The sequence below is a fragment of the Carassius gibelio genome, chromosome A20, assembly GCF_023724105.1.
Source record: "Carassius gibelio isolate Cgi1373 ecotype wild population from Czech Republic chromosome A20, carGib1.2-hapl.c, whole genome shotgun sequence".
Classification (NCBI taxonomy): Eukaryota; Metazoa; Chordata; class Actinopteri; order Cypriniformes; family Cyprinidae; genus Carassius; species Carassius gibelio.
In genome coordinates, this window is record NC_068390.1 from 16244305 (window position 1) to 16261691 (window position 17387).

Consider the following 17387-nt stretch of genomic DNA (forward strand, 5'->3'; position numbering starts at 1 on the left):
CGGTCTGAATAGCTTTGTGAAACCGGCCCCATGGGCCGGTTTCACAGAGATAGACTTTGACTATGACTTAGATATAGTTGATAGTCAGACTTCAGATAGACATCTAATTCAGACCATTGCACAAAGCACTTAAGACTCTGACTATCTCAAGTAGGACTACACTGCAGTGCATTCTGGGTAAAATAAGACACTTTTCAAAACAAAAAACATGGCGGATCGAGTAAGCGCATTTAACCGGTCAGTTCAGTTTACCCCAGCAGAAAATATGTGTTTGTTGGAGGAGTATAATAGTTACAAGGACATTTTACTAGGGAAATTTAGCGGAGGAGAATGTAGTAACAAGAAGAAATGTTTAATTTGGAAAAAGATTTCCGCGACAGTAAACAGCATTAATCCGACCGTTGAGCGCAGCGTTAAAGACGTACAGAAAAGATATAAAAACATGGTGCAAGATGCCAAAAAGGAAATATTTAAGAGGAAATACCCAAAAACGGGAGGAGGACCCCAAGAGAAACTTAAAGACACCACTGAAATGGTGATGAATATATATGGTGGACAGTCGCCGATGTTCTGGGGGATAAGCGGAGGACGGGAAAGTGGAGTGTGTGGAGCCGTCAACACTGACGTAACCGGCGGAGTTCCCTCAGCCACTGACAGCAGCACCCCGCCGCCACATCAAGAGGAAGAGCCAGACAGTCAAGATGAGAATACAGGTAACAGCGGGTGATTGTTATAAATAAATCAGTTTTGTTTCTCCTTTTGCTTTATTGCCTTCGATTTGATGCTTATAAAGTCAAGTTGATGATGTATGCTAATATGAACCGGTAATAATGTATGCTAATGTGAACCGGTAAGCTTGCTATCCAGCAAATCATGTGAACAACGTAATGACTCAGCCTATAATAGAAGGAACCTACAAGTAATAAAATGTTATGTTCTTATTTTTTTTAGTGACCCTGTCTTTGAATTGGGACCGAAGCGAGGCAGTGGTGGAGGAGCCGGCTGAGAGACGTGAGGGGACAGGAGATGAAGAGTCTGAGTCAGCGTCAGCATCAGCATCAGCATCAGCTACAGCTACAGCTACAGCTCCTGGTCCCATGGGTTGCACAACGGTGTTCAGAGGAACAACCATGTCAATGGTGCTAGACAAACAATACAGGAATCTTCAACTGGAAGAGAGGAAATTGCTGCTAGAGATTGAAGTTTTACAGCTTCAGAGAGATAAATTAAAATTAGAGCTTCACAAACAGTCGCTGGAGTCCTGAATATCTTTGAGTAGCCTACTAATTTATTTAATAATTTATTGAACGAACAGTATATCACTTGTTTTGTGAGTTAATAGTTTTTCAGTTTATATAGTAAGTTGTACTTTTAATAACCTTGAAGATTTTGATATGAATGAAATGAGACTTGAATGTAATTTATAGAATAATTTATTGAATGAACAGTGTATCACTTGTTTTGTGAGTTAATAGTTTTCCAGTTTGTATAGTAAGTTGTACTTTTAATAACCTTGAAGATTTTGATATGAATGAAATGAAACTTGAATGTAATTTATAGAATAATTTATTGAATGAACAGTATGTCACTTGAGAAACCTTAAAAAATAAATTTTTATATTTATTAAGTTGTTTGCTACTCATTTAAGCCTAATAGGTAAAGACAGGCAACATGATTTTTTCAATGTTTCAGACATTGAAAATCCTGTCAACGTACATCTGACGCACATATCGACCAGTTCCATTCTGCTCCTCTAAATCTTCTCTATCCTCCAGTTCATTGAGATTGTCATCTCTGATATCCTCACCTTCAGGCTCAGGTAGCCGGAGATCCCTAATGATTAATGAAATAAATAATTTTGATTATAGTTGAAGCATGTGGTAAATAGTAATTCAATTAGGCCTATTGAAAATGGATGGCAATGTGGATTTTGTTTTCAGGTAGGCCTACCTCGCTATGTTATGCAGCACTACAGTCGCACAGATGATGTTACACACTCTGTCAGGTGCCATTCGCAATTCCCCATGTAGGCAATGAAAACGCCTCTTCAGTACACCAAATGCCCGCTCTACAGTGTTACGAGTTGAACAGTGTGCTGTGTTGTAGTTTCTCTGTGCAAGTGTAGTAGGATTCAGGAAGGGAGTAAGGAGCCAAGGTTTTAGAGGGTAGCCCGAGTCCCCCAACAGGACCCCATCGATAATGCCTTGCTCAAATGCTAGACAGAGTTGAGAATTTTGCAGAATTCGAGAGTCATGAAGGGATCCAGGCCAGCGGGCCACACAGTTGAGGAACCGGAGATCAGAATCACAAACAGCCTGAATGTTTAGGCTGTGATATCCTTTTCTATTGACAAACAAATGTTCATGAGCAGGTGGAGCCTGGATTCTGACATGTGTCCCATCAATTGCTCCAACAACATTGGGAAATCTTGCTATGCTGAAGAACCCTCTTTTGAGTTTGTTCAGCTCAGCCATTTGGTTTGGGAACTGAGGGAGCTTATTTGAAAGTGCCCTTGATACCCTGTATACCACCCGTGACACAGAAGCTTTGCTGAGACCCACTGTGTCACCAACAGTATTCAGAAAACTTCCTGTAGCATAAAATCTCAAAGCAGTGCAAACCTGTAGCACTGCTGGGATACTGTGGCTTCTTGAAGTGGCAGGGCTCAGTACTTCAGCTAATTCATCTGTCAGACTCAGTATAACTTCTTTGGGCAAACGAAACCGACTGATGAAGTCCTCATTATTATACATTTCCAGTAGGTTACTGCGGTCCCTAAAAACCCTTTCCCTTCTCATAGCTCTCTCCATAACGTTGTCAGCAAACCACAAATTATGAGCCATTTTCCCCTTTTCTCTTGGCTGTTTGTTTCTGCTGGTTGCCAAGGTAACAGAGTCTTAGACCTAAGTTAGCCTGGGGGTAAGGTGTCTAATTTTTTTGGTCTAAATTAAGTCAGTCTTTATCTTTGTGAAACAGTCTAACTTGCATTAGACTAGTCTATGAGTAAATTTTAGACTTGTCTAACACTATAGACCGGTCTGAATAGCTTTGTGAAACCGGCCCCATGTCTTTATATTAATACCATATTTCTTTGCGTGAACATTTGGGCGGTGTCCTGACATTTTATCCTACCCTGTCAGATTTTCCTACGCGGGTTTACTGCGCACGCGCACATCAATATAGCGTCCTTTGTCTCATGCTAAACAACGATATTTAATGTATCTGCATTACTGTAAGGGTAGGTTTAGGGCTGGGGTAGTTGTAGACTTTAATAAAAACGCAATCTAATTGGTAGAAAATAATATTTATTGTTGGTTTCCTGTAACTGTATCCATTTTAGCTACAACCGTGAATATAACATATAATTACTGTATTTGCAGTACTGTAAGGGTATGATTAGGGTTGTGATAGGTGTAGACATTAATAAACCATAACTTTACAGTAGAATTTTCGTTGTGGAATTGTACTACCCACTGTTTTGGTGGGAGGTAGGAAAATCTGACAGCGTAGGACAAATCGACAGAACAGCGGCATTACACAACCATAGTGACGTAGATATGTGTTGGCATGTTTGAATGAGCAGTTTTAGGGGGGGCGTGGCAGAGTCTTAAATTTGATAAAGAATATCTCTTTGGATTTAAGACGTTAGTCTTTGCAACTTTACAGATCTTCTTTATGCACGAAGAGCTTGTAACACTCCAAAGAGAAAGGAAAAATTTAAATTGCATCATATTACCTCTTTAATTTACATGTGTATACTCAAATGTTCTGTGTGAGCATAATATCCCCCCCCCCCCCCCCCAAAAAAAAAAAAGAAAATGGCAATCAATACGAATAATTATACCTTTTTTGCCACTTTACAATAATGGTCCATTTGTTAACTAACATTAGATCAATACAGCTAAGGACTACGAAGAGAAACAGCTTTAGTTTTTAATGTATTAGTAAATCTCTGTATTGTGTTAAGAGATTAACATTATTGATAACCATACTGTTTTAAATATAATTTATTTATTAAAATGTTTATTCTGATGGATTATTATTCCAAACGATGTGACGTCACATCGCTGCTGCTGAGAGAAGTGAGGCAAATAACAGGAGCTTCAGTCGTTATTATGTGTTCCAAAACGTTAAGGGATTATTATGTCCAACATTTTATATCATCATGGCATATAGAACAAAAAAATATGTTTTAAAGTCTTCTAAAACATCTTGGACCATCGCTGCAGACAGAGGTAATGTACACACCGGGTCTCTCAATGAACGCGTGCTGTGCGCTTAGGAGGTCGTCCGGGGATTACAGCTGTCACAACATTGGGTTGCCAATGTGTAACCTGGCAACCGTATGTTCAATAATAGCTGTATGTTGTGGTGCAGATGTTCAGTTTAGCTAATTAACTAGAGCGGTGTCCCTTCATTGAGATTTTTTGTTCAGTGTTTTGGCTCTGGTTGATGCCTGTGTCCCATGTCTCCCTGTTATATCATGGATGCGGAAAGGACAGGGGAAGCCCAAACCAACATCTACGAGAGAGCGGCAGTTTTCTACATAGCTTGTGGATGTTAGCATAAGCTAAAATCATTACAATTCAGCAGCACAGCCAGCTATTAAAAACATTTAACAGGCCAGATCCTCATTAAAAACATCAACGTACTGCATGCAGCTAGTATGGCAGTTGCTTTGACTGTCACCCATCTGTTCTGACTGATGAGGGAAACATTATAGTATTGCTAATACAGTACAGATTTAATGATTCATTAGCGTTGGGTAACGTTTAGACACTAATTTGATTTATATATAATATATGAATACAATATTTTTGTGCTCAAATGTATTCAAATGTAAAATATTCACGTCAGTTTTTTAATATACCAAATGACATGCATGCTTGCATATTTATGCATAAATATATCTCTCTATATGTATAAAAATGATATTGAAATTATTTTACAAGTGTTTATATATTTTAGACATTCTAGATGTATTACTAAAACCGTTCCTTTAGCCTCTTAGCAATAGCAATGATTGCATTTTTATTTTATTGTTGACATCAAACAGAGCCAAGGTTCTCTGTCTTACAACCTAGCATGCATATTAGTCAGTATTTTATACTCTTTGTGATGTAGATGTAGAAGTCACTGTCTTGCAGATATAGTGAATTTTATTCTTGTTTCAGGCCTACATTAAGCCTGTTCCTTGAGGATTTGACTGTATTTAGCTGTATCAGTTTTGCTCTCCACCCTACCAGTGACAGTCAAAAAACAAAATAAAATTCAGGACAGGTTCTTATGCAGATCTTGCCTAGAAGGGAACCTTAGGACAGGTCAGATTCATGTAGTTTGGGTGCCTTTACAGAAGACATTCTTACATTTACATTTACATTTAGTCATTTAGCAGACGCTTTTACCCAAAGTGACTTAAAAATGAAGACTATGTAATTAATGAAAATCAACAAAAGAGCAGTGATTAACTGCTATATAAGTGCTATAACAAGTCTCAGTTAGCTAAACATAGTACACGTAGCAAGTTTTTTTTATTATATAACAAAATAAGAAAACAATAGAAAAAGAATAGAATAAGTTAGTGTTTGCTTTTGTTAATAGTATAATAAAAAAAACGATAGAATACATTAAGATTAGAAAACTAGTGTTAATTTCTTTTAAGAAAACAAGCAGCAAATGAATAGAGTGTAAGTCTAAAAGGGACTTTTATTCTTTTATAAGTATATAATTAGAATAGAGATTTGTAGAGTAGAGACAGAAGAGATGTTTTTTAGCCAATTTCTTGAAGATGATTTAGGTCTTGCTTGGATTGAGTTGGGGAGGTCATTCCACCAGGAGGGAACATTTCATTTAAAAGTCTGTGAAAGTGATTTTGTGCTTCTTTGGGATGGCACAATCAAGCGATGTTCACTCGAAAAACCACAGGCTTCTAGAGTGCACATAAGTGTGAAATAATGAATTTAGGTAAATGGGTGCAGAGCCAGTGGTGGTTTTGTAGGCAAACATCAATGCCTTGAGTTTTATGCGCGCAGATTGGAAGCCAGTGCAAATTGATAAACAGAGGTGTGACGGTCATTATTTTTGGCTTATTAAAAATTCATATTGCTGCCACATTCTCGATAAAGGTAGAACTGACTTGAAGACTTGCCAAGAGAGTATTGCAGTAATCCAGCCTGGACAGAACAAGAGCTTGAACAAGGAGTTGTGCAGCATGTTCCGAAAGAAAGGGCCTGAACTTCTTGATGCTGAATAAAGCAAATCTGCAGTACCAGACAGTTTTAGCAATGTGGTCTGAGAAAGTCAGCTGATCATCAACCGTAACTCCAATGTTTCTGGTTGTTTTTGAAGGAGTTATGGTTGATGTACCTAACTGGATGGGAAAATTCTGATGAAACTATGGGTTTGCTGGAACCACAAGCAGTTCTGTCTTGGCAAGGTTGAGTTGAAGGGGATGGTCCTTCATCCAGCAAGAAAAGTCTGTTAGACAAGCTGAGATGTAAGCAGCTATCTTTGGATCATCAGGGTGGAATGAGAGGTAGAGTTGAGTGTCATCAGCACAGTAGTAGTTTGGAAAGCCATTCTGGACGACAGAACCTAATGATGCCATGTAGACAGAGAAAAGAAGTGGTCCAAAAACTGAGCCCTGAGGCACCCCAGCATATATGTTGTGACTTGTACACATCACCTCTCCAAGACACTTTAGCACCTATCTGATAGGTAAGACTCAAACCACTGGAGTGCAGTTCCTGAGATACCCTTTGCCAATAGGGCTGACAGGAGGATCTGGTGGTTAACTGTGTCAAAAGAAAAAGCAGATAAGTATTGAAGATTTTGAATCTGCTTTTGCCAGTCTTATGGCTTCAGCAACGGAGAGCATGGCAGTCTGGGTTGAATGTCCACTAAGGCTGGTCCGAATAAAAAAAATTGAGCTTCGGAAGTAATCAACACTGCATATTCAAGGCTTTGGAGACGGCTGAACATATTTTTCTCTCAACAACGTGTCTCACCGGACGCCATGCAGCGACAAAATCTGTCGCATCTAGTGTCCGGTGTAGACACTGTGTAATGAAGGCAGGAATCTCTGTGTGTCTGTCCATGTGTTTGCAATTTTATTATGTCGAGAACCATTCATCCAATCAACTTCTCGCGTGATACAAAACAAACAGGTCTTTTAAGAGCAACACCTTTTAATACAGACAAATTATTATTAGGTTGGGCTACTGAATGTTTTTTTATGACTGTCGTATTCGCAAGTATATTTTCCAAGCAAATTAATTGTGCATTTTGTGTAAAATTACTGATTAACATGGCGGATAAAAGCAGCTGTTTTTTAAACACACAATATACTATAGGCATACTTACACAACTTAGAGATGGTGATTTTTCAAACTTGATGTGCTGTTGTGGCAGGCCAGTTTCAAATATCTGGTACACTGCCTTTGTCTTGTCCTCACTCAATTTGAAGTGTTCCCAAAAAGCTGAGGTCTTAAGCATTTTTGTCTTCTCTTCCAGATGAACTCAATCATGACGTTCACTCATGGGCGATTCATATTCAAGAGTGAATGAGAATCGTTTCGCAGGGGATGCCAGGTGTTCGAGAGAGAGAGAAAGAATTAATTATTAATACAATATTTTAATTAATTATACAATAATTATTTGAACCTCAAAATTGAAAATCGAATGCCAACCCGCCGAACGAATATTGAATAACTTTGATCCAGCCCTAATGTCCACTTCTGAAACCAGACTGGTTGCTGTCAAATAAGTTGTTCTGTCTGATAAAGGCAGAGAATTGGTTGAACACATCATTCAAGTGTTTTTGCGATGAAAGGAAGAAGGGAAACTTTTCTGTAGTTCTCTAAAAGAGATGGGTTAATGGTGGGATTCTTAGTTCACCCATAAATGAAAATAAGCCCATAAATAACTCACCCTCAAGTCATTCTGGGTGTGTATGACTTTCCTCTTTCAGATTAACCCAGTCAGAGTTATATTAAAAATGTTATTTGATCTTCCAAGCTGTTTAATGGCACTCAGCGGATTTTGCCGTGCATCAGTCCAAAAGAAGTTAAATAAAAAGCACCCATCCATAAAAAAAAGCGTCTCACATGGCTCCTGGGGGGGTGAACAAAGGCCTCCTGTAGCGAATCAATTTGTTTTTTGTAATAAAAATATCTAGATTTAAAATGTAATAATTAAATGTAGCTTCCACCAAGAGTTGTACATGGAAGCAGCTCTGGGTGGATGACGTATGAGGCCAGTGTTGCACATGCGCTGGTGAGTCTTGTGAAACCAGCAAAAGTTTCCTTACTTTAGCAAAGGAAAACCAGTCTCACCAGTGTGAAGGATTGTGTTAATGATGTGAGTGCAGGTACAACTGCAGGAGAAATGGCTTGAAGGACATGAGATGGAATAGGATCAAGAGGACAAGTAGAAGAATGATTAGAAAGGATAAGTTTGGAGACTTCTGCCTCAGAGAGTGAAGAGAAGGATGTATATGTTTGCTGGTAAGATGTTCTTGAGAACTGGCTTCTTACGAATGGATGGAGCCAATAAAATGCATGTTTCATTATTTTTGTCTTGTCTACAGCTATTGTAGGTGAATAAATATACTTTATGTCTGCAAACTTCTCTAGAGCATTTCATTTCTACTATAACTGCAGTATCAACTAAATGAAGCCTTTTAAATCTACAGATCTGTTTTTCTGACCTTTTCAGTGAGGACTGGAGATCTTCTCTGAGTGAGCTCGGTCCACTCTTGAGCTTAAGGATGAGTGGGTCAGGGGAGCAGACTGATATCTTGGCTGTCGGGAGCATGGTCCGGGAGCGATGGAGAGTGGTGAGTTGTTTTGAAGGAGCTGTATTTACTATTCAGGACTATTCAAATACTCACTGATAGTTTTGTGGTAAGGTTCTGATAGCTGTCAGGATCTTTCACTAAGCAAAGGAGGGTTTTTGTTTTTGTTTATTTGAGCTCAGTCAAACGATACACTACAGGTGTATTGAGCAGTGCTGACTTCAGCACAGAAAACTATACAGCATGCTGACAAATATTAATGAGACACAGTATTTTATTTTGTGAAAAAATTGTTGTTTTGATAGAACATTTTTGTTTTGTTTTATAATATCTGTAACAATTTTCTTTTTTTTTTGTTTGTTTTATTTTTATTCAGCAATTATATTCAGTGACATAAATGCTGTTCTTTTGAACTTTCTATTCATCAAAGAATCTGGAGCAATAAAATGTATCACAGATTCCACAAAAACATAAAACCTATAATTGCATTGATGATAATAATAAGAAATATTCTTGAGCAACAAATCAGCATATCAAAATGATTTCATAAAGATCATGTGACACTGAAGAATGAAATAATGACTGCTGAAGATTAAACTTTGACATCACAGAAATAAACCACTTTTTAAAATATATTAAAATAGGATAAAATAGGAGTTCTAAGTAATAGATTTAAATAGAATTATGTTAAAATCTGTTTAGTGATAATATTTTACATTATTACTGTGTTTTTAATTAGTCAATGCAGCCTTGATGAGCATAAGAGAATTCCAAAAACATTAAGAAATTCTATCAACAAAATTTTTTTGCACAGTAACTTGTTTCAGGATTTTTTTGTCATTTATTCAAAATGTATCTTTCCTATCCAGTTAAAGAAAATTGGCGGGGGTGGTTTTGGTGAGATCTATGAAGTTCTTGACCAGGTGAACCATGTCAGTGTGGCTTTGAAAGTGGAGTCTGCCCAGCAACCCAAACAGGTTCTGAAGATGGAAGTAGCAGTTTTGAAAAGACTTCAGGGTAAAAATAAACAGACATTTAACATTTTGATTTTAGATTTTTTATTTAATGTATATAAAACAAGCATGAAAACACTATTTGAGGAGTCACTTTACACTGTGTGTGCTACTCTATAATGGGCAATCATACATAACTAAATAAAAGTGAAATATTACTTAAAAATAAATATGGATTTGTATAACATACTGTATACCATTTTTACCTTGACCCATTTCATAGGAAAAGACCATGTTTGTCGTTTTGTTGGCTGTGGGCGCAATGACCGCTTCAACTATGTGGTTATGGAGCTTCAGGTGAGGCATCAAATGATTTATTCATGTTTCTGAATTAATGGACGTTATCACACAACTCATATGCTTGTCCATTGAACTGCAGGGAAAAAACTTGGCAGACCTTCGACGCAACATGAGCTGTGGCACCTTCAGCTTTTCCACCTCGCTCAGGCTGGGCAGACAAATCTTAGAGGCCATCGAGAGCATCCACTCTGTGGGCTTCCTGCACAGAGACATCAAACCCGTAAGAGTGCTCTACAGGTTCTGCTCTCACAGACAGCCCTGGGCCTAAAAGCACTTTTAATGTTGACTAACATTCATATTTAACCAGCGCCTCATTATTTCTTTTTAGACTATATAAACTAGTATAAACTAGTTTTTACTTTTATTTTCAAATAGTCTAACTTCGCAATGGGTCGACTTGCCAGTACATGCCGAACCTGTTATATGCTTGATTTTGGGTTGGCACGCCAATTTACAAACTCATTTCAAGAAGTCCGTCCAGTAAGTAATCACAGATGTCTTTTAAAGCTTATGTTTATGAAATTTCATAAAAGTGTTGCTTAAAAGTACAGTTCACCCCAAAATGAAAATTCAGTCATCATTTACTCACAGTCCTGTCATTCCAAATTTGCATGACTTTATTTCTTCTGTGGAGCACAAAAGTAGAAATTCCAAGCAATTACTAAAAAATTTCATTTTGAATATACAGTGCTTAGAAACTAAAGATTAAAAGAGGACACAAAGTTCTCTACAGAACCAATCATAATTCAAAGCTCATGAGAAAAGTAGTGATGTACAATTTGTGAACGAATGTTGTTGTTGTTGTTGTTGTTTTCTACATCTCAAACTCTCATGAATACACCAAAAAGGGTAGTGGTGGATGTCACAGTTGAACGCTGATTTAAATTTCAATGTCAGAATTTTGACAGAATTTTCATTTTTGGCTGATTTATCCCTGTAATTTGTTTCTATATGTTTACTTATATCTGCACATTCTCTTTTTTTTTTGTCTGAAGCCACGCCAAGTGGCAGGATTCAGAGGAACTGTCCGTTATGCTTCAGTTAATGCTCACAAGAATAGGGTAACTCCTATCTCTTACATTCTCAAGCCAATGGCAGATGCCATTCAGGTGTCTTATACACAGCATTTGATGTTACTTACTCATATTTTACTAAAATGCACATCCTTCTTCTTCTTCTTCTTCTTTTTAAAGGAAATGGGTCGACATGATGACCTGTGGTCTTTATTTTATATGCTTGTTGAGTTCATGGTGGGTCAGCTACCCTGGAGAAAAATCAAAGACAAAGTAAGTTCTGGTCCGATCATAATTTTCCTTGGATAAGAGATATGCTGGTGTTCTCAATCCTGCCATCAATACAGGAACAGGTCGGAAATATGAAGCAGTCATACAACCATTGCCTCATGCTCAAACACCTCCCAAATGAGTTTAGCGTTTTTCTCGATCATATCTCCAACCTGGAATACTACACTAAACCAGATTATCAGGTATTGAATTTAGTCTTCCTTGACCATAGACGTTGTAAACCAATCACTAAAATGCTCTCTCACTGTGTTGCAGCTACTGATGTCAGTCTTTGACAACAGCATGAAGAGCTATAAAGTGGCGGAAAATGACCTGTATGACTGGGAAAGAACAGATTCAGAGGACACACTCAATGTTGGAACCCTGGCAACCACAGCCCAGCAGTTGACCCGCCTCACTCCTGCATATTTAGGGTAGATATCCAGCATCTACTATGGCTCAATGATATACTGAGTCTCTATATAAACTGTTTGAGGTCTACATAAACTAAGATTTTTCCTTTTAGCATGGCCAATGCCTCCATGATTCCAGGCGATCTGCAGCGTGAGAACACAGAGGACGTCCTTCAGGGGGAGCGCCTCAGCGAGGCTGATAATTGCGCCCTCATCCCAACGCAGCCTGCACAGGGAGTGGATGTCTGTGATGATATGGAGCACAGCCATGACAGAAACCTTAACCATGTTCAACCACTAATCAGAAAGGTACCATTCAGACAGAACAACTGCTAATCACTAATACCTGCAAACGCAAATGTTGTAAAATCAGCCGTTCTGACATTTAAGAAGGGAGGTGGGGGGTTACGATGATGCCTAACTTCCTTTTTTTATTATCTTGTGTTCTCTGAAGTCCACTTATAATATTCTAAAGATTATTACATAAAAAAAAAAACAATATGAATAGGCGTGGAGGATCGTAGCCTTCACAGATGGACCCTGCTGTGATTTAGGTAAAAAAATTATCAAACGATCTGTAATAACAAAGTACTAGTGATCATGTAATAAAAACAGTTATTCACCCTTGTGTGTTGCACAACCTTACTGTCGGATCCAATCCAATATAGTCGGCATAGAATTGTCTTTTAATTTCATTCTTTCAGAAAATCTGGCATCGAATTGTTTGGTCTACTAAAACGGCAGACGGTCAAGAAGACTGTAGACAGGCTAAATAAAATTGCTAATTCACTATCTGACAGTACGTGGCTAATATACGAAAGCAGAAATACAGCAGTTCCCCTGTACAAGTCAGGTCACCTTCATTTATATAGCCTTTACACAATAAATATTGTTTTAGAGATGTACAGGGGTAACTTCTGTATTTTTGCTTTTGTACATTAGCCACCTACTGTCAGAGAGTGAATTTGCATTTTTATTTAGCCTGTCTGCAGTCTTCTTGACCATCTGCCTTTTTTTCTAGACTAAATATGTATAATATACAACTGTAAAGTGAGTTTTATTATTTCATAAAACTTTGTTTTTGTCAAAACTTGAAAAGTTGTTGAAATCATAATTTTTATGGTCCTTTTACGGTTTAGTATAGACAGTGATGTTTTTTCAAAACACAACAACAGTATAGCACTATTCTAATATATAAAAAAATCTGAAGTGATTTCTACTGCTCCAAAAAATGTAGAAGAATTTAAAGAGTAAGCCTGTTGTTACTTACCCCACCCATCACCTTTTTCACTTTTTAGGAGTTTGCAAGGTATGTTTTTAAGTCGGAGATGGTCATGAGCTTATGTTTCTGTTTCAGGTGGCTAGTGAGGATGAGCGAAGCAAAGAGGGCAACCAGAGCCCCAACAGTGGTTCCATCCAGGGCTCTCCCAGACAGGTGCACTCAGAGACCTTGCTCATCGACCGCGTGGCTCCTCTACTGAGAAGGATGCGCCATAGTCAGAGCATGGGGCTAGACAAAAGACTGACCCCTGAACCCAAACCCACAATTGAACGCTTTCTTGAAGCCTAGTCAGTAATCAAATCTTAATAAAGTCTTCCTTATAAATGTGAATTGGTCTCTAGAGATGTCATAACCACTTCTCCTTCATCATCTTACTAGTTTAGGGAAGCAACGTCCAGGTCTGCCCCAAGACAGGTCTGTCTGTCGGGTCGAACAAGGCTCGCTGGAGGACGAGGAGGGTGCGGCCAGCAGCGGGTACGTTGGCGTCAACCTCAGCCCCGTCCCACAAGAGGGAGACTCACAGGAGTGGTTTCTAGTGGAGCTTGAGGGTGGTTGCGGTTCAGCAGGATCTAAACCGGATGAGGACGAACGCTCAGGGATTTCACCACGCTCCTCCAGCCCCCTCGCCCTTCCTCGCACCTGGTCCGACCCCTTGCCTCAGCGCGCTAGCATTCTGAGTGGTTCAGCAGAATTCCACACAGCTGTCTGCCACACTGGACCTCCGTTCGCCAGACTACCAGGTTTGCCCGGCATAATAGGCCTGTCTGGATTAAGAAGACTGCCCACAGTACAGCCTGCATTTGTGGCCCTCAGCAGGACTCATCATGAGCAGGTCAGTATCTCATGCTACATTCTTAAGTAGATGTAATAGCATTTCTAAACAATTAAGGTCACATTCTGAGATATACACCATGAATTGTGAGAAAACAATTATACAATTATTAAATTCCTTGTCATTAATTTTAACAATAAAACTGTAGTTATGTTAAACTGGTAAAATATGTTTATGTTGTAATATATGCATTTGTGGCGAGTGGGGCGGGTGGAGTGATTGAGAAATGAGCGACACCTGCTCGACCCACCGGTCTCGAGTTCACCGGAGGAGATGGAGGATATAAAACAGGAGCGAAAACACTGAAGGACGAGAGAGGACCAGGCCTGGATTTTAGTTTGTATTTTTGGTTTTGTTTGTGCGCAGCAGTCGGCCGTGAGGGGCTGCCGCTCCGTTTTGTGTTTATTCGATTATTAAAGTTTGGTTTGATTGTCCGCCAGTTCCCGCCTCGTTCTTCCCGATGATTGTGAAGTTTATATTTTTACAGCATTAAATGCATTATATGTTGTATAATGAAAACTGTAGCAGTAACAGTGATCGTTTATGGGTGCATTGCAGTGATTTCACTGTAACATCACCATGTCTCAGATTTTGGGATTACTGTATGTTAAAATCATCACTAGACCGAAAGTGAAGGTGACACAAAGCACCAAGCTCAGATTTTTTTTTGGCCAAGCAGATTATGGTACCATGTAGAAAAACAGATGTATAAGAGATTTTCCCTTACAGAGCTCTATTAATAATGTCCTGTATCTTAATGTGATTCCCTTCACAGTCATCCAGTGCAGTGCTACAGTCCATTCAGCCTCAGCAGAAGACAGGATACGACTCTCAGCCTGACAATCCATCAGGCCCTGTGGAAAAAGAGCACAACCACATCCCAGCTGTTTCACCCTCTAAAAGCCCTAACAAGCCTGATGAAAACATTATCTCTGTCAAGGCCTCTGACAAGGATGTGGAGAGTGACTCGGGTTGTCCTGACGGTGGGCCTTCTTCAACTCCAAACCAGTGTGAGATGACTGGACACAGAGTTGATCCAGCTCTAGCATCACCCCATGAACTCTCACCCCGAGCCAGCCGCATCCCCATCCGTGACCCAGACTCTCCAACCCCAAGAGGGTTTTCGGCTCCACTTTCTCCATCTTTGTCACTATCATGTGAGCACTTCCCCTCAGCGCTGCTGCGTGACAGGTTCACCTTCCCCACCGGTTCTCGATGGTCAGACTGGCAGGCGGAGGAGCCACTCTCTCTGTCGTCCTCTTCAGGACCTGTGTCGAGCAAGAGTAAAATACCAAGACCCATAAGCCCCACACTACTGCCAGATCAGTTGTCTGCACGATTTATGCCACGGCCGCCACCAGGCAAACCACCCATTCGCACAGGTGGCGAGAACAGGTGAGAGGAGCAAGAATTTTTTAATTAATGTTTTAGAACCTGTTCTTTTTAGTGAAACCAAGACAAATGAGATGAACAGGGTTATGAGCTGTATCTTTATGTTGAATCAAATACAATGAGTGTGACTAGTGTAATATGATTCATGAATAAATAACTTATGAACACATTCTTTGTAGTGAATCAAAATCATACGGCACGACCAGTCTAGTCTGATTCACAAACAACTGACTCATTCTCACCTGTTTTTTTTTTTTTGTGAATCCAAAACATGCAGCACAACCAGTGTAGTCCAATTGCTAAATATACATCTAAATGATCAATGTTGAACATTGTTTTTTCAGAAGCAGATGCTACCGCATTCGTGCTAGCAGCACAGGTGACGCAGACCTCTTGGACAGCCTCTCTCAGCTCATGCAGGAGCGAGGTGCACTGGCTGTAAGCACCTCACATTACCAACGCACCACCACCTCCTCTCTACAGCGCTCATTGAGCTCCTCGCCTTCGCATTTTGAGGGGGGTCACAGCCAGTCACCAAGTAGCTGCTCTGCCTCCCCGCCTCCTCGAATCAGTGACTTGTCTGTAAATCACGGGTCTGTGTTCTGCCCCAGAGTCAGAGCAGGAACTCCTGGGAGCAACACCACCACAAAAACGAGCAAATAAAAAGAAAAGCATGTAACTGTTGGTGTGAGCTGTCAATATGACATCAGTTTCAAAAGTAGCTTTTACCGTTTGATGAACTGTAGCGTTGTGGCAAGTGGTGTTTTGATAAGTACAGTGATAAAGGACCAGGTATTTGACGGTTGGTTGTGATAACTTGAAAGCATCATGTTTTGGACATAAGTAAAACATGAAATATTAACATGTTAAATGTTCCAGTGATGATGTGTAACTTTCTTCTAAACAAATATAATTTGTGCCATATATTTGTATATAATTTATTAATTTTTTGCTATATAAATTATCAGTTTATTTTCTCTTTTTGCACTTGCATACCTTAACACACATTTGATTTTGAACATTTACTATCGGTCCCTATCAGTGAGAACTTGGGAGCGCATTGTATTCTGTCAAACAGATGCTTATTTTGTAGGCACTCCAGATACTCTAGCTTTACATTTTGTCCTTTTTCTGTTTTTAAATCATTGGTCAAAGCGTTTCAGCTTAAAAGCTCATTTCAACAGATAGCTACCTATACCAGGTAATATCCTTCATGTATAGGTACATCTGGTGCAAGCAAGCATGTATGTATTTCAGGGAATGTATGTACTGTAAACTGTATCATCTAAAGAATGTATTTATTTATTTATTGGATGTGGTTACATACCTGAGGTTGTAGCATTACTAATTGCTACTGAGTGAATTTGCCATCACATTAACGGTCAGCAACCTTGAAATTGCCAAGTATAATCTCTTCCATGCCTGCAATATCATACTAAAAATCCCTGTAAATAGTCATAATGTCAGTAAGGAACTTACAGATACATTGCAGTGAAACACTAAGGAAGGACCCTTAAAGGAACTCTTGCTTCAAACACTATACAATAGTGCCATTACCATTTTACTTGAATACATCATCAAGATGTCTGTTTGATAAGTTGGCTGCTTATACCAAGATGCTTCTGCAGTTTTTGGGATTGAATTCTCTGTCCTGGCATTTATTGAAAGTTGTCTGAGTGCGTGACCCATGTGATGTACAAAGAAAGGGACTGTAGATACCAAATCATTACTACGACTTCATTGTGTGCTGTGCGGACAGAATAGTTGTTTTGTTCTGGATGGCCAATTTTGTTCTCTGGAAGTACTTTTATTTTAAAAGCACCAGTATAGGCCCACAACTGTGCTACTCCAGATGGTTTATCTTAAGAATTGTACATAATCTAAACTGTATATAGATATAAATATATGAAGAAAAGGAAATTCCACCTCATGCTTCATGTACTGTATTTTGCTAACAACCATTTCAATCATGCAAATAAAAGTTACTATGTTGTAATGTATATGTATTCATATTAATGGAATAAACAAGTACTCTTAAGTACCTGGAGCTTGATGTTGTGATAATATTATGATGGCAT

The 17387-nt window shown here is 39.1% G+C and overlaps 3 protein-coding genes and 1 long non-coding RNA gene across 6 annotated transcripts; 2 read left to right on the top strand and 2 right to left on the bottom strand.

Annotated features, from left to right (window-relative positions):
- Window positions 1–53: 53 nt before the first annotated feature.
- On the top strand, window positions 54–1601 carry LOC127938118 (uncharacterized). Its single transcript, XM_052534540.1, has 2 exons — window positions 54–713; window positions 952–1601. Exons 1-2 carry the CDS (start codon window positions 209–211, stop codon window positions 1263–1265), a joined length of 819 nt encoding a protein of 272 aa, XP_052390500.1. The 5' UTR covers window positions 54–208; the 3' UTR covers window positions 1266–1601.
- On the bottom strand, window positions 1549–3062 carry LOC127938116 (putative nuclease HARBI1). Its single transcript, XM_052534538.1, has 2 exons — window positions 1951–3062; window positions 1549–1833 (listed from the first exon to the last, which is right to left on the bottom strand). The coding sequence occupies exons 1-2, from the start codon at window positions 2841–2843 to the stop codon at window positions 1689–1691; spliced, it is 1038 nt and encodes a 345-aa protein (XP_052390498.1). The 5' UTR covers window positions 2844–3062; the 3' UTR covers window positions 1549–1688.
- Window positions 3063–4068: 1006 nt separating this feature from the next.
- On the top strand, window positions 4069–17352 carry LOC127938952 (tau-tubulin kinase 2-like). 3 transcript variants are annotated; one of them, XM_052535884.1, is made up of 16 exons: window positions 4069–4235; window positions 8369–8504; window positions 8716–8836; window positions 9664–9811; window positions 10031–10104; window positions 10187–10327; window positions 10483–10587; window positions 11103–11168; window positions 11301–11393; window positions 11468–11593; window positions 11667–11824; window positions 11917–12112; window positions 13161–13372; window positions 13464–13917; window positions 14693–15312; window positions 15654–17352. In XM_052535884.1, exons 3-16 carry the CDS (start codon window positions 8768–8770, stop codon window positions 15970–15972), a joined length of 2781 nt encoding a protein of 926 aa, XP_052391844.1. In that variant the 5' UTR covers window positions 4069–4235; window positions 8369–8504; window positions 8716–8767; the 3' UTR covers window positions 15973–17352. The 3 variants fall into 3 exon arrangements, with proteins under 3 accessions (XP_052391844.1, XP_052391846.1, XP_052391845.1); XM_052535886.1 differs by lacking the exon at window positions 10483–10587; XM_052535885.1 differs by lacking the exon at window positions 4069–4235 and having other exon boundaries at window positions 6173–8504.
- LOC127938954 (uncharacterized) lies at window positions 9842–11474 on the bottom strand. The gene is made up of 2 exons (XR_008148846.1): window positions 11249–11474; window positions 9842–10306 (listed from the first exon to the last, which is right to left on the bottom strand). It is a non-coding gene; the product is annotated as an uncharacterized LOC127938954 (long non-coding RNA).
- Window positions 17353–17387: the final 35 nt, after the last annotated feature.